This window comes from Myotis nattereri (genome assembly GCF_964212035.1).
Source record: "Myotis nattereri genome assembly, chromosome: 5".
NCBI classification, from domain to species: domain Eukaryota; kingdom Metazoa; phylum Chordata; class Mammalia; order Chiroptera; family Vespertilionidae; genus Myotis; species Myotis nattereri.
In genome coordinates, this window is record NC_138080.1 from 594,262 (window position 1) to 615,422 (window position 21,161).

The window sequence follows — 21,161 nt, forward strand, 5'->3', positions numbered from 1 at the left end:
TCTGTTCCTTGCTCACCTTCTTTCCCTTCTGGTATTCCTGTAATGCGAGTGTTGTTGTTACATTTCATGTTCTCCCAGAGCTCTCTTAAGCTGTCTTCCTGCTTTTTAATTCTTTTTTCTATTTGCTGCTCTGATTGGGTATTTATTTCTATCCTGTCTTGTCTTTAAAATCACTGATTCGGTCCTCTGCTTCATCCAGTTCTACTTTTAATTCCTTCCAGTGTGTTCTTCATGTCAGATATGTCACTTAGCTTTTCTGTCTGGTCCTGTTAGTGGCCTCTGTTTCCCTTCTCATGTGTTGTCATTTGCACTCAGTTCCTTAAGCACCTTTATGATCGTTGCTTTGAACTCTGTGTCTGATAGGTTGCTTGCTTCCATCTCACTTAGTTCTTTTCTGGAGAGTCCTTTTCTCTCATTTAGGAGCTGTTTCTTTGTCTCCCCATTTTATGTCTTTGTATTTGCTTCTATGTGTCAGATAGGATGCCATCCCTCCCCGTCTTCGTGGGATGGCCTCATGTAGAAAGTGTCTTGAGGGGTCCAGTGGTGCAGTCTCTTTGTTCCCCTGAGCTGGATGCTCTAGGAATGCCCCTTGTGTGCTTTGTTTGGGCTCCCCTGTTGTAACTGGGACTTGATTGTTGATGTCCCAGGTGTGGGAGGGACCCCTCCACCCCCCCGACTTGTGAGGTTCAACCCCAGTGTCATCGTGCCAGCTGTCCAGTGGTTGGGGCTCCTTACCCCAGAGGCTGGTTCTGCCTTGAATCTCTACCATGACGGACATGGTTCTGGCTGTACTTCCTTCCCCCACAGAGCTGTTCCCACAGGTGTCAGCTGCAGGCGCTTGGGGTCCTGCTGACTTTTGCCTCCTAGACGTTAATTTTTCGTTTCTTTTTCTTTTTTGTTAATCCTCACCCGGGGATATTTTTCTATTGATTTTTTTTTTTAGAGAGAATGAAAGACAGAAATATTGATGTAAAAGAAACACATTGATTGGTTGCCTCCTGCATGCACCCTGACCAGGGCCCAGGCCCAGGGAGGAGCCTGCAACCAAGGTACATGCCTTTAACTGGAATCTGACTCAGGACCCTTCCATCCACAGGCTGATGCTCTATCCACTGAGCCAAACCGGCTAGTGCTTAAATGTTAATTTTTCAATCTAAGAGTTTTGTAATCTAGCCCATTGAGCCTCAGTCCAGAAGAGTGGCTGCCCCCTTGTGGGCAACCTAAAGCCAGCAGTTAATGACCTTGGTTCATGATCAAGGGCAGTTTGTAGTTCTGGTATAAAAGCTGTGACACAGACTCGAATTTGATTTTAGCTGCATGTCTTCCTGGCTGTGGTGCTTTAGGCAGATTTCCCAGTCGCTCCAAGCTGCAGTTCATTTGCCTCAAAGGGAGTAATAAACCTACTTTAAAGAGTGACATTCCCTGATATGTCCTCACGGCCTGGCATGTAAGAGGCAGTTGGTAAATATTTGAAAAAAATGAAGGCATTCATGTTGTGAAGATTAAATACAATATCTGTAAAAGACCCAGTACAGGGTGTTGCGAATAGTAAGTACTCAAAATTATAGCTAAAATGTGGATTTTTTTTTTTAAAAAAAGACTATTCCACTGCATAAAGCCCAAGTTTTCATTTTCATTTTAAGAAATAAATAATCCAAACAGAAGAAGCAATTATAGAACATAGGACTTTAAGAAAAATAATAATCATTAAATTCTTAATAGGGTTTTGGGAAGGAATGGACCTTAGATATCCTCCCATAGAAGTCTTTTGTTTTATTAATAAAGAAACAGATATGTCAGCGCTCGAATAATTTTACCAAGAATTGCTTTAACTTTGCTCTTCTTCTCAGCTAAGTACTGTTTCCCTATTCCTGTACTGAGGTTATTGCATATTTGAATTCCAGTCAGCAGACTTTAAGTTTATTTTTATTTTAGCATCTAGTTCAATTTGACCCAAAGCCTTTCAGTTATTTTAATTTCTATTCTGTCATCCATGCTGTATGCTAATCAGATTTGTAGGTAACATGTCTTTGGAGGTCGTTATTCAGGTCACTAACTGGATTATCATCACGTAGAATCATGAACCATGGGGTCAGGGCAGAGCCCATTAGGAGCCCGATATGCAGTCCAGCTTCCTTTGGCCCAGTCATTCCATCGAATGCAAACCCTCAGAGTGATGTTAGCAGCAGCTCATGTTTATGTCTTGTCTATGGAAATGACTTGCTCTGCTATGTTGAGTCTTGGTGATTTTTCATGAGTGACAGACAACACTGATATGTATTTAAAAGTTCTTCTATTACCGTAGGGTTTGATTCGTTAAGGTCAGAAAACAAAATTATTGACTGTGTTTAGGGAAATTTTCTTCTAATCCCTTTTCTAGTCCTAGATGTTAATTCTTTTACTTATGTTGGTCCTACACTTACAAATTTGAATTTGTCTTCCCTCCCTCGCTTCCTTCTACCAATAAAATGGCATTGTTTTTCTCCCAAGAATATGGGACTTCCCATTTATTGGCCAGTTTCTTTCTGTTCAGAATGAAGTGTAGTCCCTGCCTGCCTCTGCTGGGTTGTGTGGCAGAGCCGGGAGCCCGGCTTGGAGCCCTGACACAGGCCCCTTCTCCTTCCTGCCAGGTTCCCAGCTGTGAGCAGAGCAGGAGAGCCGTGCGTAACACACGTCAACATTAACGGGAACTAGGCAGTGCTGGGCCAGGATGTTGTCATTATTCTTGGAGCCCCTGTTCCCTCCGGGAAAGGAAGTTATCACCCAGGAGGAGAGGATTGGCAGGTGCACGGGTTTGTCCGTATATGACTAATAGCCATTAGGCCCTCCGTTCATTCTGTGTGATTTATGGCTCCTCAGACATTTCATCTACTTAGGTGGTCGCGTTGTGTCCCAGCTGCCCTTGGGTGAGTGCATCTCTCTAAGGCGCGCTCCAGGCTGAGACGCATGACCTGTGAGAGGCCTCCATGGTACTGGCTCTGTAACTCACAAATAGGGTCTGATTGTTAGATACAAACTAGACTGTTACCCTGGGAAGGCTTTTCATGTGGCGTTTTCACCTTCGCTGAGATGTTGAACACCTTGGCCCCCTCCAGGCATGAATCGGATGCTCCCAGTGCGCGAGCGCTCTCGGACGGAGGAGGACATCCTGCGGGCGGCGCTCAGGGGCGGCCGGAGGCCCGGGAGCCATGCCGCGTCCGCCTCCGACGACTCCAATGGGCTGGAGTGGGAGAGCGACTTCGTGAGCGCCGACGTGGACGACAACGGCAACTCCGAGTTCTCTGGCTTCGTGAACCCCGTGCTAGACCTGTCGGAGCCCGGCGGGCAGCCAGTGGGCGGAGAGCCACAGACTCGAGGGGGTCAGATCTTGTGACCCAGCTTGGCAGGTGGGACCCAGTGTAACCCCAGCGAGAATGTGTAAATCATGCTGAGCCTTGGCACCGGAGGTGGGAGCCGTGTACAAGCTGTCAGAAAGGACCGGAGATGGGCTGGATCTGAACTCTTCAGAACAAGTGCAATTTCAGCATCTGCCTTCGTTTTCAAAACAAGTTCATGGTTCTGTCACAGTATCAAGTACATTCCCGTTTGCAGTCTGTAGGTGTTCTTTCTAGGATGGCTCTGTTGGTTTTACTTAGTGTGTCTGCAGAAGCTTCAGTGTCTGACTGCGAGTGTTAAGGCTTTGGGTGTTACGCTGAGCAGACAGAGGGACAGAGGACGGAGCGCCTGGCTCAGACTCAGAATGACGGTCCCGCTCCGCATGCCTGTCCCGCACTCACTCACCACCAGGTCGTAGCGGTTACTCTGGGAGGCGACTCGAATGCTCACGTGTCATTCTCTGTCCACACTGACTGCACATCCACGTAGGAGATGATAGGACAGAGGAAGCTTCCCGAGTTCGAACGCTTGAAGTTGGTCATCAGGAGTAGAAGAAGATGAATGTTCACTTCCTTTTACATGCGCTACACATGAATGTTGACTTTAGTTGATAAATTAAATTTCTAGACGCCTTTTTTTTTTTTATTTCCAGTGACTGGTCTTAGAAAGATCTTATTCTCTGCATCATTTAATAAGAAAGGAAAACCTAACAAGGAAATACGGGTATTTCAGAGAAAATAAATCCTTTCTGGTGTGAAAGGATCTGTGGATTTCTATTGAGTTTCCTTTGTCTTGTAATTCAAGGTGCACTAATGGGCTGGAATTAAGTCCATCAATAAATACACCTCCTCTTTGTGGTGGACAGTGAGCTCTTTCCTCTGAAGGTTAGGCACCAACTTCAAAGGCCCAGGAGACGCCTAGTGGCTGGTCTGGATTTTGCTGAGAATTGATGTGATTTCAGTCAGCAAACTTGATATTTTTCCTCAGCGCTTTTTCCTTTTCTTTTTCTTGCGACAATGACAGTGCATGTTCTCAAGACCATAGGAAGGCCCGGGTGTAAATAGCGACTCGGATTCTTGCTGCACTTAACGCATCACGTGGTCCTTTCAGTGTCTGAGCTGCTCGGCAAGGGCGTCTGTGGTTCTGTCACTTTATCTCATAGACCTACACACGACACTAAGTATGTAGACGTGTTGGGTAACGCTATTGGTTATGTCTGTGTTCGCATAATTTACGTTGTAGCTATGTCATGGGAAATATTTTAAAGGTAATCTATACTCACACTGCCTGTTATGCTTTTTGAAGTTTATATACATCTGATGTATATTCTTTGTTTGGCATAAGCTACTGTTGTAATTTTTTTGCATTTTGTTCATAAAATATTTTTTGGAGGAATGGCAGCTTGTCGAGGATTGTGAATAAACACATTTTTACATTTAAAAACTAATTTTAAAAATTGTTTTATTCCATAAACATGCCATAATTATTTTTTTCTTTATTTTTTTATTTTTTAAAAATTTTTTTAATTGTTTAAGGTATTACAAATAGTAGTACATCTGTCTCCTAACAGGCAGTGACCCTGACTTCTGACAGTTATTTTATTAAATCTGCTATGAAGACAAAAAGTAGTAAATTAGGACAACAGGCTGGAACTAAACTTGAAAATGTTTGTTTTACCTGCTGTGAAGAGGATATTAAATTTTTTGTTGTTGTTAATCCTCACTTGAGAATATTTTTCCATTGATTTTTAGAGTGAGTGAAAGGGAAGAAGCAGAGAGAGACACGATGGGTTGCCTCCCGCGTGAGCCCTTGACCAGAACTGAATCCAGGACCCTTCAGTCTACAGGCCGACACTCTGAGCCCAGCTGGCTAGGGCTGATTTCTTTATGTTTATTAAAAACACTGGAAATAACTAATTTTTCAGCAAATATTGGAGAATCTACTGTGTCTGGGAGGGTAAGCGTGGGAACATCACATTGAAAAGTTTCTGTTTTGTTTACCTTCTGGCAAGAGAGACAGACAATAGCAAGTAATTGGGAATCACAGATGACAGCAGGAGATACACTGGATGACGGACAGGGCAGCAAGGGGACGAGGGACTGGGTTTGACAGGTCAGGAGCCCTCTGTGAGGAGACGGCCTTGGACCTGAGACACTGGAACAGGACCAGCCAGGGCAAAGGCCTGGGAAGCATGTGGTAAGGAAAGGGAACCAAATGTGCCAGGTGAGGTGGGAGGGAGTTTGTATGTTCCGAGCATAAAAGACCACTTGGCCAGTCATGTGAGGCCTGTAGGCATGGAGAAGGATGAGTTTAAAAAAAACACACGTATTTTTATTGATTTTAAAAGAGAGAGGAAGGGAGAGGGAGAGAAACATTGATGAGATAGAAACATCAATGATGAGAATCATTGGTCAGCTGCCTCCTGCACGCCCCACACTGGGGACCAAACCCCCAGCCTGGCATGTGCCCTGACCAGGAATCAACCTCCTGGTTCATAGGTCAGCGCTCAGCCACTGCGCCACACTGGAGGGCAAGGTGAGTTTGACTTGATGTAGAATAGGAAGCTGGAGTAACAGTGAGCACATGGGCATTTTTGAAAAAGTGCTCTAGCCGCTGTGCAGGCGGGTTGTGGAGGGCACCCTCATGGGACACGGTGGGGCCGGGGCACCCCTCATTGGAACACAGAGCAGAGTCTTCTGAGGGGTCAGACAGGGGTAGGAGAGGGGGGTCAGAGACAGCTTAGCTGCAGTACCTCCTCCCAGCACCCGCTCGGCAGTCTCCAATGGCACCTGCGGAGAGCTGACTGGTGGAGGGCGGCCGCTGGTCCTTGGGAGGTCGGGTTCTCTGATCGATCCTGGCACCCAGTGGCCCTGGGTCAGCACACGGAGTGAGGAGGGGAGGAGAATGGCTCGGACACACGCGGGCAGAGCTGCGTGTCTGAGTGCACAGCCCCGGGCTCAGCCGCACTGGGCCTGTCCTTAGAGTTTCCAAGAAAATGGTTTGAGAATTAAACAGATTTTATTAGGTGCGTAGGTGCTGTTGACATTAGGAATTGGTGGAATTAAACATTTTAATAGGACATAAAGATCCGTTTAAAATTGGGTAAGAAAACTGAAACATACTTCTGCATCTAGCACAGTGGTTCAATAAAATGTTTTAAGTGCTGTTTTTAGGTGCTGATTACAGACAAGAACTTTATTCTTGAGAACAGACACATACTATAATCCCATCGGTCGGAAGTCAAGGTATTAGCTCAGATAAGCTCCCACATTAAAGCCACAGCGATGCGCAGACACTAACACACGCTCCCCTCCAGGCCGGTGCCCGACAACCAGCAGGCAACCATCTGCCTGTAGCCGTGGCCTTAAAACCAGTGGCTGCTGTGAGATGATGTGACCTAGAGGTGGTTCTTACAAAACAAAGCACAGGACTAACATCAGGTGTAAAGAGAAAACACTACAACCCATTTACTGGTCATGACTCCATCACCACACCCATGTGCACGAGCCCTCAGCACGTCCAGCCATGCACCAGGCAACCGAGTCGGTGCCGCCCACGAATCACAGGCTGTGGAACGGCAGCCCTGGGTCCGACTCCACGGCATCAGCAGGCGACAGCCGGGCTGCAGGTAAACGGTCAGTGGCGTCCGCAGAGCGCTCCGTCCGCCTCTGCTCTTGCCTGTGCCTAATACTCATTCTCATCCATTTCCCTCGGAGAAGCACTCAGGGAAGTGCTCTGGGTGCACCAGGGCGAGAACCTGCAGAACTCGGGGGTGGGCTTGCGTGCGGGCCAGTCGTGTTCCTGCAGGAGAGGCCTGGGGGACATAATGAACAGAGTCTCGAAAAACTCCAGGGACTCCCCGTCTTCCTTCTCCACCAGGAGCTGGTACTCGCCAAAGCGGACCATGCACCTGTAGGGCAGCTCTGCTTTGTTCAGGTAGCCCAGCTCCGTGCTGTCCACCAGCAGGCTGGTCTTCCTGCTCATGTTCTTAATCTCAAAAGAGAGCACGGAGCTGTCGAACTTTTTAAACAGCTGCAGGGAGAACTGAACTCGCGAAACCTGCTTGTCCTGAAAAGTGTAGCGACAGATGGTGGAATTTCGGCCAAATTTCACCACTTCGCTGGACGGGAGCTTCTCTGGGTTATAGAACCTTATCGACTGGAATATCCCATTTTGCACCTGGCCAGGATGGTAAATGGTGATCCGCAGGCTCGTCACTGTCTCTTCTGTGTCCGCGTCTTCGAAACTGGACATGGCGCCTGCCTGCAAGTCAGCAGCACGTTAGCTCACATCCCACTCTGGGCACCAAGACCTTTTTTTTAATATATACATATATTACACACACACACTAGAGGCCTGGTGCATGAAATTCGTGCATGGGGGGGGGGTGTCCCTCAGCCCAGCCTGCACCCTCACCAATCTGGGACCCCTCAGGGGATGTCCCTCTCACAATCCAGGACTGCTGGCTCCCAACCGCTAGCCTGCCTGCCTGCCTGCCTGATTGCCCTTAACCACTCCCCTGCCAGCCTGGTCACCCCCAACTGCCCTCCCCTGCCAGCTCAGTCACCCCCAACTGCCCTCCCCTGCCAGCTTAGTCACCCCCAACTGCCCTCCTCTGCTGGCCTGGTCACCCCCAACTGCCCTCCCCTGCTGGCCTGGTCACCCCCAACTGCCCTCCCCTGCCAACCATCTTGTGACCACATGGGGGCGGCCATCTTGTGTGAGGATGTGATGGTCAATTTGCATATTACCTCTTTAATATATAGGGTTGATTGATTTCAGAGAGGAAGGGAGAGGGAGAGAGAGAGATAGAAACATCGATGATGAGAATCATTGATCGGCTGCCTCCTGCACGCCCCACATTGGAGATCACAACCCATTGAACCGTGACCTCCTGGTTCACAGGTCGATGCTCAACCACTGAGCCATGCCAGCTGGGCGAGGCAATGAAATCTTGATTCTCATATTTGATGAAAATCTTCTGATAGGTCATTTAGATTTTAAGTTAAGACAACAATACGTAGAATCCTTTCAATTATACATGAAATTGTATACCAAGCTCTGTGAATTGGTGTTACCCTTTTCCTATCTCTTTTTCATTTCTAGTTTGATAAGACCATACATGTAATCCAACAACAAAAGAAGTAATTATTGATAATAAAGTGGTTTGTGGGTGGCATAACGAAACCCCAGTTTCCTTCTCATTTAAATAGAGCTGCTGGGGCCAGACAGCAGGGCAGCCGTGCTTGAAAAGGGAATCGGGAATAAGGGGTCTTGCCTTTGATCTGAATGTCCTCAGAGGACGAACCTATAAAAGCTATCATTTACTGTTAAAACTAGATGGATGTGAATTCTGAAACCTGATTAAAGAAAGATTTAAAAAGTCATAAACAATTGCAACATTTACTGTCATCATTTGTACTTCTAGTAGGTAAACGGTTAAAAATAGTAAGTTATTTCAAAGGTTATTTTACCATTTTAATATGTAGATGTGACAACTTTAAAAGTCTCTCTGATGGCCCTAGCCCAGCCGTGGGCAAACTACGGCCCGGCCGGATCCGGCCCGTTTGAAATGAATAAAACTATTGAAAAAAAAGACCGTACTCTTTTATGTAATGATGTTTACTTTGAATTTATATTAGTTCACACAAACACTCCATCCATGCTTTTGTTCCGGCCCTCCGGTCCAGTTTAAGAACCCATTGTGGCCCTGGAGTCAAAAAGTTTGCCCACCCCTGCCCTAGCCGGTTTGGCGCGGTGGATAGAGAGCATTGGCCCTCGGACTAAAGGGTCCAGGTTCAATTCCGGTCAAGGGGACGTACCTTGGTTGCAGGCACATCCCCAGGAGGGGGTGTGCAGGAGGCAGCTGATGGATGTTTCTCTCTCATTGATGTTTCTAATTCTCTATATCTCTCTCCCTTCCTCTCTGTAAAAAATCAATAAAGTATATTTAAAATAAAAGTCTCTCTGACATAGTTCTAAGCACAGACTCCACGGGAGTTCTTTGTTTTTGCCAGACGTCCCTAACGATGGACAGCTGTCAGTAACCACAAGCGGCCCAACTGCTGTTACCACACCGGCCACACCTGCGCCTGGGAGGGCCCTCCCCACCTCCCCACCCCCCCATTGCAGGGACCTCAGCAGTCAGTGGGGTAGAGGGTATCACAGGACAGGAGAGTTCGTTACCAAAACCCCTGGAGGTTATTTTGACACAGAAATGCCAGTTTAAAACTTCAAAAAGGGTTACATGCACACGATTACAAAATTCAAAACAGTAAAGGCTTTTAAAAAAAGTATCTTCCCCCACCATAGCCAGTTTGGCTCAGTGGACAGGGGGTCAGCCTGCAGACTGAAGGGACCCGGGTTCGATTCCAGTCAAGGGCACACACCCGGGTATCGGGCTCGATCCCCAGTGTGGGGTGTGCAGGAGGCAGCCAGTGAATGATTCTCATCATTGATGTTTCTGTATCTCTCTCCCTCTCCCTCTCTGAAATCAATAAAAATATGTATTTTTAAAAAGTATCTTCCCTCCACCCTAATCCTGTTTCCTCTTCTAGAATCAGTTGTAAAGTTGATTTTTCCCATAAAAAAATTCTTTACACAACAAGCATACTAGATCTTGCGTTTTTCAATTAAAAATACAAATGGATGCTTTTCCCGTATCTACACATAAATGCACCTCATTCTTTACCAGTGGCACCGACTTCTAAGTCGGTGTGTTGGGAAGCCACATCCCCAGGCGGTGGGCTTGCTGCCCGCATTCTTCAAACCCTGGTTTGGGGCTTGGGGCTCTAAGTCCTAAGCGAGGCTGATTTGTGACTTCAATGTTTTCTGTCTGCGGCCTGTAGTAGATGTTAGTATCAGAGCTGGTTTAAAAAAGCAATGCTTTCATTTCCTTTCTTTGGTTCCTGGTGTTGTAACATACAGTTTTTTTTTGCTTGTTTGACAAAGTGATGCTGCTACAAATCAAATTGTCAACTTATTCAACAAATGCCAGAGCTAAGCAATTTCTTTTCTATTCATTTGGAAATACGTTATGTAACTTTACTTCCGTAACCGATTCTGCGTGCAGGTTTTTACACCCTATTGTATCAGCCACGGAGACGCTCGGCTGGAAACAGGAAAAGTGAAAGGAACCCTTAAGATCATGGGCCCATTTGTGGTAAAAATTACGATGAAATCAAAGACAGCAAGCATCAACCCACAGCGCTAACATCGGGGAATCCACCTCCGGCTGTGATTTTAGAGACTGTAGCTGTGACCCTGGCCGGGCAGGGCGCAGGGAGGCATGTGTATTAGAATCAGCAGGACACGGCTGGAGCCTGGCGCTGGGAGGGACCCGCTGGGTCCACCCCCAGGTGTGTGGACCGGTTCCTACTTGCTGGCAAGGGGGCAGCCAGGTTGTTAGGGTGAACCTGTCTCTGACATCAAGACACAGAGGGACGCTCTGCCTATTTAACACGTCCACCTGCAAGGCCCCCGTGAGCGGCCTGAGCCCTGCCACTCCAGGGTGGTCGGTAGAAAACCAGAAAAGACAGAAACTAACCAAAAAATACCCTGAAAGGTAAAATAGGTGGGTCTTTTCTTTAAAACACAAACACGAGCCCTAACGGTTTGGCTCTGGATAAAGGGTGGGCCTGCAGACTGAAAGGTCCCAGGTTCAATTCCGGTCAAGGGCACACGCCCAGGTTGCGGGCTCATCCCCAGTAGGGGGCATGCAGGAGGCAGCCAATCAATGATTCTCTCTCACCATTGATGTTTCTATCTCCCTCTCCCTTTCTGAAATCAATAAAAATATCCTTTCTAATAAAGAGGGAATATGCTAATTAACTCTCGCACCATCGCAAAGATGGCAGCGCCCACGGCCAATAAGGAGGGAATATACTAATTGACTGCCCCGCCCTCAGAGATGGCAGCGCCCACAGCCACAAGATGGCAGCACCCAGTCCCCTTAGCCCCAGGGCCACCCAAGGCTCAGGTAACCAGGGACGGCCGAGGCTTGGGCTGCCGGCAGTGGCAGCAGCAGAGGTGTGATGGGGTGTTGCCTTCCCCTGATCACCGGGTCGCCTCCCGCCCCTGAGGGCTCCTGGTTGGTGAGAGGAGGCAGGCCAGGCTGAGGGACCCCCCTCCAGTGAATGAATTTTCATGCACCGGGCCTTTAGTATATAATAAAAGCCTAATATGCAAATTGTCTCCTTGGGCTGTCATTTGACCACTCGCTATGGCTGCACTGACCACCAGGAGGTGGCACAGAACAGGGTAGGTGTTGGCGACACAGCGCTGGCAGTGGAGGCGCTGCTGGCCCCGATGGGCCCCAACGAGAGTGGGACCACGGTGGAGCAGGTGAGCGGGCGGCGCCAGGCCAAGGCAGGTGCGAGCGGGAGCCCGATCACCCCACAGATGGCGACCAGCGCGGTGGGGGGCGGGGCTGCCGCCCAGCTTCCAGGCCCTGAGAGAGCCCAGGGTGTGTGTGTGTTGGGGAGGGGGGTGCGCACCCCAAATCAATTGCCCTGAAGGCAAATGGTAGAGCAGGTGAGGGGGCAGCACCAGGCCAAGGCGGGGCGCAAGGCGTTGCTGTGAGGCTGGGGGTGCGACTGGGGCCCGATCCCCACAGGCCACCCCGAAGGACTGGGCCTCTAGTGTTTAAATAAATAGCACCCATGAATGGGCAGGTGCCCAAACGCAGCCTTTTCAAACCCTACACGTTCCCACGGAAACTGGAGCAGTGGGCTCCGCTTCCACAGTGGTGACCTCTGCAGAGGGGGCTCCCCCACGCTCCCGACCTTTGACCTTTGTGCCACGTGCACTTAACATCTATTCCAGATTTCACAGATATTTTCGTTACAAAATCACAAACCATCTGGTTTTATGGGATGACATGAAGTGGGGGCTGAGTATCATTCAAGTTGTAACCTGGGGTCGGACAGGAAAAGGCTGCGATACTCTGGGATGACATCCGTAGCAACGTCTGTGTCGGCAAATGAACTGGGATAAATAGAAACAAAGAGGCTCAGTGGATAGAGCCTCTGCCTGCGGACTGAAGGGTCCCGGTCAGGGCACGTGCGGGGTTGTGGGCCTGATCCCCAGTGGGGGGGCGAGCAGGAGGCAGCCGATCCATGATTCTCTCTCATCGTTGGTGTCTCTCTCTCCCTCTCCCTTCCTCTCTGAAATCAATAAAAATATATTTTAAAAAATTAAAAAAGGCGCCAGGCTTTCGGGGGTGGGGGGTGGGGGGGGGCCTTGATCACAGCACCGCCCAGAGGCAGGTGGCTGCGTCCTGAGCGCCCCGCGGGCCACCGGGCGGCGCACTTACCTGGGATCTGGGGCTGGGAGGGCGTCCGCGCCTGACTCCGAGGGTGGGAGGGATCTGGGGGGGACCTGGGGGGGCCGGGGGAGGATGGGCAGGGTGATCAGCGCAGAAACCCGCTCCCCCGTCCCCACCGACCCTCCCCCCCCCCCGCCCCCGCCGCCCCCCGCCAGGCCCCGCGAAGCCAGTGGCGGGGACGGGGTTTGACCCTCAACGGCCGCCCGTGGAGATATTTTTGGTCGAAGGAGCCAGTTCCTCGCTGCTTCACAGACAGCGGGGCGCCCCGGGGGTCGGACGCGCCCGCACTCGCCCACGTTCCCAGCGCGCGTTGTTTCAAACGAGGTGGGCGGTGCGCAGGGGCCTGTTCCGGCGGCGAGTGTCCCCCCGACACTTTTCCTCCCCCTCCCGCCCCGCACGGCGCCCTCCCCGGAGAACGCGCAGCACTGGCCGCGGGAGGGAGGAGGGACGTGGGGACACCGGCTTCCCTCCCTCCGGGAGCCCCGGGTCTGGGGGCCTCACCGTGGCGCGGACTCGGCTCGGGGCGACGGTCCTGTTCGCGGGCGCGGGCGCGGGCGCGGGTCGGCGGGACCCTGGGCGCGCGCTGTGTTCCGGGGGCGCCTCCCTCCCCGCGCGCGGCGGCTCCCGGCGTCTGCGCGGCCCGCGATCGGCCCGGGGCGGCAGACACGCCTCCTCCCAACCAGAAGCGGGAAAGTCCCCGGAAAGCGGTGGATTCCTCTATTTCCCAAGCGCAGCCCGGGCCTGGGCCCTTCTCCGCGGGAATCTCCGGAGCGCACAGCCGCGCGCAGAACCGCCTGCTCCGCGCCTTCCGCCCGGGGCCCCCACAGCCCCCTGCGCCCGCCCCCCACCGCGTCCGCCCCCCACCGCGCGCGCCCAGCACCCTACGCCCGCCCCCCAACCAGGCCCGCCCCCCACCGCGCACGCCCAGCACCCTACGCCCGCCCCCCAACCAGGCCCGCCCCCCACCGCGCACGCCCAGCACCCTACGCCCGCCCCCCACCGCGCACGCCCAGCACCCTACGCCCGCCCCCCACCGCGCACGCCCAGCACCCTACGCCCCGCCCACACCATGCTCCCCCCCCCCCACGTCGCTCCTCCTGTCCGTGACCCGCCCACCCGCCCACCGCATCCACCACGCACCCCACCACGCCTCCCGCACCGCCTGTCGGAGCCCGGCTGATGCGCAGTGACCGACGGGGACCCACCTCCCCAACCCGGAGCTCTGACCTGCAGGGAATAGGCGCCTCTCTCCTGCCTCGGGGAGAAGGTTTGGAAGAAGGGCAGGACCTGAGGTGTCTAGAGGGTCAGAGCCCGGGGACCGTGGGGAGAAGGGGACTGAGAGCCCGAGGCGGCGGCGAGGGGGGCGGGGGGGTCGCCCCGCTCCGCTCACCGCGGGGGAACCTCTCCAGGTCGGGAAAGGCCAGCGGGAGGCCCCTGCCTGTTTGGGTTCTGTCCTGGCTTCGGACGCGCTGGTTTGGGGGCAGCCTCACTCCGCGGGCTGTAAGGCTACAATTGTTTTGCTCGTTAATCAGCAGCATTTCTTTCTTTCTGGAATAGAGGCAGCCAGCGAGTCCTCTTGCAACAGCAGGACAGGAAAGCAGGCGAAGAGAGGACATGGACTTTGACCCTGTCAATAAACTCGCACAATAAAAAAGCGTGCCGGAGCTGGAGTTTCTGGTCTCTAACCTTTAAAATGCGGTCTGTGACCATGCTCTATGCGCCGCCAAGGACTGGTTCGTAGGTGCCCTGTGTAATAAAAGCCCAATATGCAAACTGTCCCCTGGGTTAGTTGTTAGACCAGGAGTTTGACCGCTCGCTATGACGTGTGCTGACCACCAGGGGGCGGCCCGGGACATGGTGCTGGCAGCCCCATGGGCCCCGAGGACTGTGCAGCGGCCGGAGGGATGGTGGAGCAGGTGAGCGGGTGGCGCCAGGCTAAGGCCAGGGTGCCAGGCGGGGCTGCAAGGCGGGGGGTGCCAGCTGGGGCCTGATCTCCGCAGGCCACCCCAAGGGCCCCGGTACCCCGTGCCTGAGGTGCATGAATCCGCGCATGGGGCCTCCAGGTGGTGGTAACAGAGCAGGTGGGACAATTGCTAAGATGCATGCTGCTGTGTTTGTCTCCCGTCAGTGACCCAGAATGAGACTCTGCATGAGCCTTCAATTCTAGACCAGAACCCAAGCTCCCTAAGCTGTCTGCCTCTGGCAGCCGGGTCAGCATCATGGGCCTTACAGCCCAGAAAGCTTGTGGCAGTTGCAAAACAGTCAGGAATGCACACGGGAGTTTCTGTTCCCGGGAGACTCGAGTGACACTGGACAAGGGCTGCAGGGACTTGGCCCTCTGTTCCCCTCACCCGAGGCTACGCTGTAGGCCCCTCTCACCGACACCAGAGAGGGGTTCCCGGACAGCACAGCCCCGGACAGCGGGAGGGGCCGTCCCCAACCTCGATCCCTGTCTTCTTGTGTGAGTGAATTTATACGAGAGCCCTTGGCCGCGGTGTGAAAGCCAATCATCAAAGCAATCAGAGCTGCACCTTTATTGAGAAAAAGCAAACGTGAAGCCAGCAGACCTTCGCATCTGGCTCAGGAAGCACAGGCGGCTCTCAGCTCATCCCAAGAGCAGGTGGGGGGACGGGGGGGGGGGTGCGTTATGCACCCTCCTGTCTATGGGCTTCAAAGTTCCCCGCTGGCTGTCTTGGTGCAGATTAATCCCCAAGGCCCCTGTTTACCCAGAATTCCTGAGAAGCACCTGCCACTCTGTCCTGCCAAGCCCAAGCCCAGGCTGCCGGCTCCTCTGCTGAGGACAGTGGTTCTCAATCTTGGCTGCACATTAGAATCACCTTGGAATCTTTTTAAAATCCTGATTTCTGGGCCTCATTCTGGCTTAGGGAGTGAAACGGCCCTTTCCCTCCCCTCCCCCTCCCCCTCCCTCTCTGCAGTCTCTCCTTGGGGCGGTTTTTAACCATTTGCTCTCCCTGCCTTGGCTGGGAAGATAGTGGCTTGTTAGTTACAAGCTGGCTGCAACTTGCCTTTTTTTAACTTTCCTGCCTCAGTTTCCCTATTCCTCCTGCCCTGGAAGCCTCTAACACAGGGGTTCTCAACCTGTGGGTTGCCAACCTTTCACAGGGGTCGCCTAAGATCATCAGAAAACACATACATAATTACATATTGTTTTTGTGATTAATCACGATGCTTTAATTATGTTCGATTTGTAACAATGAAAATACATCCTGCACATCAGATATTTACATGACGATTCATAACAGTAGCAGCATTATAGTGATGAAGTAGCAACAAAAATAATTTCATGGTTGGGGGTCACCACAACATGAGGAACTGTATTAAAGGGTCGCGGCCTTAGGAAGGTTGAGAACCACTGCTCTAGCAGATGTATTTTATTCATTTTAGAGAGAAGGAAGAGAGAGAGAGAGAGAGAAACATCCACTGGGGCTGCCTCCCACATGCCCCCCCCCCCACCTCCCGGGACCGGGACCGAGCCCACAGCCCAGGTGTGTGGCCTGGCAGGAAGCCGGTGCACGGGGTGATGCTCCAACCACCGAGCCACACGGCCGGGGCCGTGTTCTCCCCTTTGAAAAGTGAGGCACAGACATTTGCGGCCTTGGCTTCCCCAACTTCCTGAAACTTGACCGAAGGCCCGGAAACGTCCAACAGCTTGGAAGAGCCAGAGCCAGAGAGAACTGTGCCCGTTTCTTTCTGGCAACTTCCCCTTGCTGAGTTTTCCGAAGATACGCAGGAGATATTCTTAAAAGACGTGATTTTTAAACCTCTAATATCGAAATCAGGCAAAGTCATGTGTAACAAGTGCTTCACTTTATTACTGTTTCATTTTGTGTGAAACCACTAAAAGTATGGTAGCCCGGCCGGCGTGGCTCAGGGCTTGAGCATCGACCCAGGAACCAGGAGGTTGCCAGTTCAATTCCCGGTCAGGGCACAGGCCCGGGTTGATGCTCCATCCCCTGTGGGGGCCGTGCAGGAGGCAGCTGACCCATGATTCTCTCTCATCACTGATGTTTCTCTCTCTCTCCCTCTGCCTTCCTCTCTCTAAAAATCAATAAAAATATATTTAAACAAATTTTAAAAAATTTAAAAATAAGATTATTTTGCAGTTTCCTGCAGATTTTTACTTGCTTTATTCAAGGTCAAAGTTTAAACATCTAGAGTGATGGCAGCACCTATAGGAGAACGTGAACAGCAGCCGTAGACAACGTGAATGCTGGCTGGTCGGACTTGGTTAGCAGGGAAGTCACGGGCGGGGCAGCCTTCCAGATCCGTGCTACTCTCCCAGATCTGCTGAGGCCAGCAGACTGCGGACACCGTTTTGAAGCCCTATTTGCAAGTTTCCTTTTTAAAAAAGGAACAAAACAAAACAACAAACCGCCCCCCCCCCAATGTGGTTGTATCATTTGACAAACTCATGCTTTGACCCTGAAGTGGCAAAAACTTTTGCACTCAGAGCTGCTCATGGGCCACCAGCGTCTTAATCAGAGCACACGTGGCCAGCCCTCTCCTGAGACTTTAACCAAGGCTCTGGGTGCTTTTAAACTCAGTTGCCTTCCTGTGAGACAGCCAGAAGCTGTGAGGGTTGCTGGGAGTACGCGAAATTAGCTACTCAGCAGTTTACGCATTCCTGGGCTGCCAATTCAGGAACCCTCAGAGAAATGCACCCCAAAAGTTGGGCGAGACAGTTATCAAAGCGAAACAGAAGGAAACACCAGGCATGTATGCTGTCGATACAAAAAAAGAGGGATTAACTGTTTGAATGATCACTGATGAATCATTTAATTTGAAATTAACAAAATGCCCACCTGCTGCATCACATCCACCACCTACGGGGCTTTTAGGAATTCAGGCTTCCCAGGGTGCGGCCTGCGGAGTCCCACAGGGCCCCGTGCGTGGCTCTGCTGCTGCTGTCTTGAAATTCTGGATGATTTTTGGACAAGAGACCCCACAAATCATGTAGCTGGTCCTGTTTTTCTTTTTAATATATTTGTATTGATTTCAGAGCGGAAGGGAGCGGGAGAGGGAGAGAGATAGAAACATCAGTGATGAGAGAGAATCATGGATCGGCTTCCTGCACGCCCCCTACTGGGGATTGAACCTGCAACCCCGGCCTGTGCCCTGACCAGGAATCAAACCATAACCTCCTGGCTCAGAGGTCAAGGCTCCACCCCTGAGCCTCGCCAGCCGGGCCGGCCCGTCTTTAAAGCATGGCTTTCTCTTGGTTTCTCTGCTCCTGTCCTGGGCGTTGTTTCCGCATCTCCTCCGTGGGCCCCCCTTTTCCAGCTGAACCCTGGAATGCCCATGTTTGCCCCTTGTGGCCTTCCTTCACACTCTGCCTTGGGCGTCTCCACGACAGTGTCGTTGCGTCACGGCCTCTCTGCCTCCCACCAGACACGGATGGGAGGTGTGCCTCCTACGTGGCTCTCCCCTTCCCTTTATTTCTGATGTTTCTCACACTAATGAAGCCCGGTCATTACCTCCGTCTGGAGACGATCACAGTGTTTTCCTAATTCCCTTCTCTTCTTCTAATCCAGTGGTTCAACCTTCTGGCCCTTTAAATACAGCTCCTCCTGGTGTGACCCAACCATAAAATTATGTTCGTGGCTACTTCATCACTGTCATGTTGCTACTGTTATGAATCTTCATGTAAATATCTGATATGCAGGATGGTCTTAGGCGACCCCTGTGAAAGGGCCGTTCGACCGCCAACGGGGCCGCGACCCACAGGTTGAGAACCGCTGGCCTAATCCATCCACCACCCCGATCTCTCCCAATACAAACCTTGTTCCACAATCCAACCTTCCGACCACAATGATGCTCTTTCTAAAATAGTTCTACGGTTTTATTGCCATCGTTGGGGGTTGGCGGGTGATGCGGGCTGTGAAAGAAGTCACGACTGAAGGAAGGGATGCAGCGAGGAAGTTTATTTTACTTTCCAAGAGAGGAAAGGGCCGGTGCATGGCGAGTCAGTACAGGGCTGGCAAGAAAGAGCGACCTGCTCTTTTAAGCCGAGGCTGTGGCTAAGCAACAAGGAAGGGAAGGGAATTTGTTGCGGTGGAACAGATATCTGGGGCTGCCTTGAAAAGTTACAGGTTGTGTGCTTTCCAGGGGACAGTCTGGCAGATGTCTTAAGGACGTGTCTTGTCAGTATTTTTCCCAAGCCTGAAAATCACGCTTGAATTTTACCAAGAGCAAAAGTTACAAAGAGTTTGAGGAGAGGGTGGGGGGTGGGAGGGCTTGGGTTTGAAAGGGAGGGGGAAGGGCACTTAATATTATGAGAAAATTCTATGGAGAAAGTGGATTGGAAATAGAAGTTTAAGAAGTTTGCTAATGAGAGACCCCTTGGTGTGAGTTAGCCCTGAGTTGTGAAAACAGCAGGGAGGAGGGGGGTGCAAGAATGCAGCCTCGAGAGTAGCTTACCTGCAGTTCGAGCAGAGGGGCTATTTGAATCAAAGGAGCCAACAATCTTGGGAGTTAATTACCAGGAGCTTCTCATAAATTGTGGAAGGCCACAGCCAGGAAGAAGAAAGGCCCTTGTCCTGTCCTTGCCACCGTATTCCTCAGTGCGTTCTATTCCCCCAATGTCATCAAGATAAAAGCCCCAAATCCTAAATCCTCCGAGTGAAACGCAAAGCTCTGATGTTATGAGCTCACGCCCATTTTCCAGCTAATTTCTAGCTGTGTCTCCACAACCCACCCATCACTGTGGTTGCCTCAAACGTATTGCTTTCATGGTCAGTCTGAATCCGTGTAGCACTTGGCACAAAATAATTGCTCTCAACAGGAATGAATAACATCAGTTTGTTTCAGCAATTTATATTTGAGACGATAAAGCCTAGAAAATAAAAATTAATATGATGATGCAACCATGTTTTATTTTTTATTTAAATACGTTTATATTGATTTCTGAAAGAGGAAAGGAGAGGGAGAGAGAGATTAGAAACATCAATGTTGAGAGAGAATCATTGATCAGCTGCCTCCTGCACGCCCCCTACTGGGGATCAAACCTGAAACCTGGGCATGTGCCCTGACCGGTAATCGAACCATGATCTCCTGGTTCATAAGTCGATGCTCAACCACTGAGCCACGCCGGTCGGGCCTGCAGCCATGTTTTCTGCTCGGCCGTTGTCCAGATGGTAAGGCAGGTACGCGTCTCCGTGTTGCGCTTCCCAGGAAGGACGATGGCAGGGCCAGCGCTCTCCCCTCTCCCTTCCTGGGATCCTCCGTGAGGCCCTAGAACAGTCAGCCCCACTCAAAACCCTGAATGTCCAACATTGTTGCTCACCAAACAGAATTTTACAAAAACGATAACCCTCTCATACATTTTAAAGTTGTTATTCACCTTTTATCGTAAGTTTAAATAGTTGAAAGGATCTAATTCAGTAATTACTAAGCAGTAATTTTTAAATGTATCCAAAGGGAGTTATATACGATAGTGATTTGATGCCCAGTCATATAATATATGTACAAATTTTTGCACACATAAAAGTTTAACAATTGAGCCTATTATTTCTTTATCGCCTTAAACTTCTATTTTCATTCCACTTTCTCCATAGAATTTTCTCATAATATTAAGTAGATTAAATGCTTGTAAGGTATTTTTTTTTTACCATATTTTTTTACATTAAAAACATGTGGACATTGAGATGAAACATTTTTATTTCCTCTAGCCATAGACTCTAAGTATTAAAATTTTAAAAGACTGACTTATACAAGTATTATAAATTCATAATGAAAGACAGAAATAAATTACATGTTTTTATGAATATTAAACTACAATTTTATGGAAAATGCATTTCTTTCGTAACGAGATTTAGGGGGGTTTAAAGAAATTACTTCATGGATGAATGCTACTGGTAGCTAATAAAACAGCATCCACAGAAACACACACACCAAGCCTTGAATCGTGCTAGCCTAGTTCACCGTTTAGTTCACATAAATCGATGGAGAGAGAGAGCTTTGTGGCAGCAATGCCATTGGGTTATTTGAACTTCTAAGGTATTAAGAATTATAAAGTGCCGGCCGGTGTGGCTCAGTGGTTGAGCATCGACCTATGAACCAGGAGTTCACAGTTGATTCCCGGTCAGGACACAGGCCTGCGTTTCGGGCTTGATCGCCAGTGTGGGGCGTGCAGGAGGCAGCCAGTCCATGATTCTCATCATTGATGTTTCTCTCTTTCCCTCTCTCTCTTTCTCTCCCTCCCTCTCTGAAATCAATAACGATATATATTTTTTGAAGAATGACAAAGTGCACTCTTATAAAAACTGTAAGTGGTGGACTGAGTAGTGTGTGTAGTACTTCCGTGTTATCCAACCGCTCTCGGATTTCCTTCTTTCTTTTGTTCGGAGGTAGAATTGGAAGCCGTCTGAGCTGCCATAGGATCCGTTCCCGTTATTAGAGTCGTTGGGGGAAATGTACCAGAGAGCTTTCCCGAGACTTACTG

The 21,161-nt window shown here is 50.6% G+C and overlaps 2 protein-coding genes across 3 annotated transcripts in view; one reads left to right on the forward strand and one right to left on the reverse strand.

Moving 5' to 3' along the window:
• AP1AR (adaptor related protein complex 1 associated regulatory protein) overlaps positions 1–4,822 on the forward strand; it is a gene marked incomplete at its 5' end in the record, with an annotated part of 31,497 nt that extends 26,675 nt beyond the window's left edge. For both annotated transcript variants that reach the window (XM_081092065.1, XM_081092066.1), the window contains one exon: positions 3,096–4,822. In XM_081092065.1, coding sequence (XP_080948191.1) covers positions 3,096–3,373 — 278 coding nt within the window. In that variant the 3' untranslated portion in view covers positions 3,374–4,822. The remainder of the gene's footprint in view (positions 1–3,095) is intronic.
• Positions 4,823–5,681: 859 nt separating this feature from the next.
• Positions 5,682–13,513, reverse strand: TIFA (TRAF interacting protein with forkhead associated domain). Its single transcript, XM_081092067.1, has 2 exons — positions 13,202–13,513; positions 5,682–7,638 (listed from the first exon to the last, which is right to left on the reverse strand). The coding sequence occupies exon 2, from the start codon at positions 7,627–7,629 to the stop codon at positions 7,060–7,062; it is 570 nt and encodes a 189-aa protein (XP_080948193.1). The 5' UTR covers positions 7,630–7,638; positions 13,202–13,513; the 3' UTR covers positions 5,682–7,059.
• Between the last annotated feature and the right edge of the window lie 7,648 nt (positions 13,514–21,161).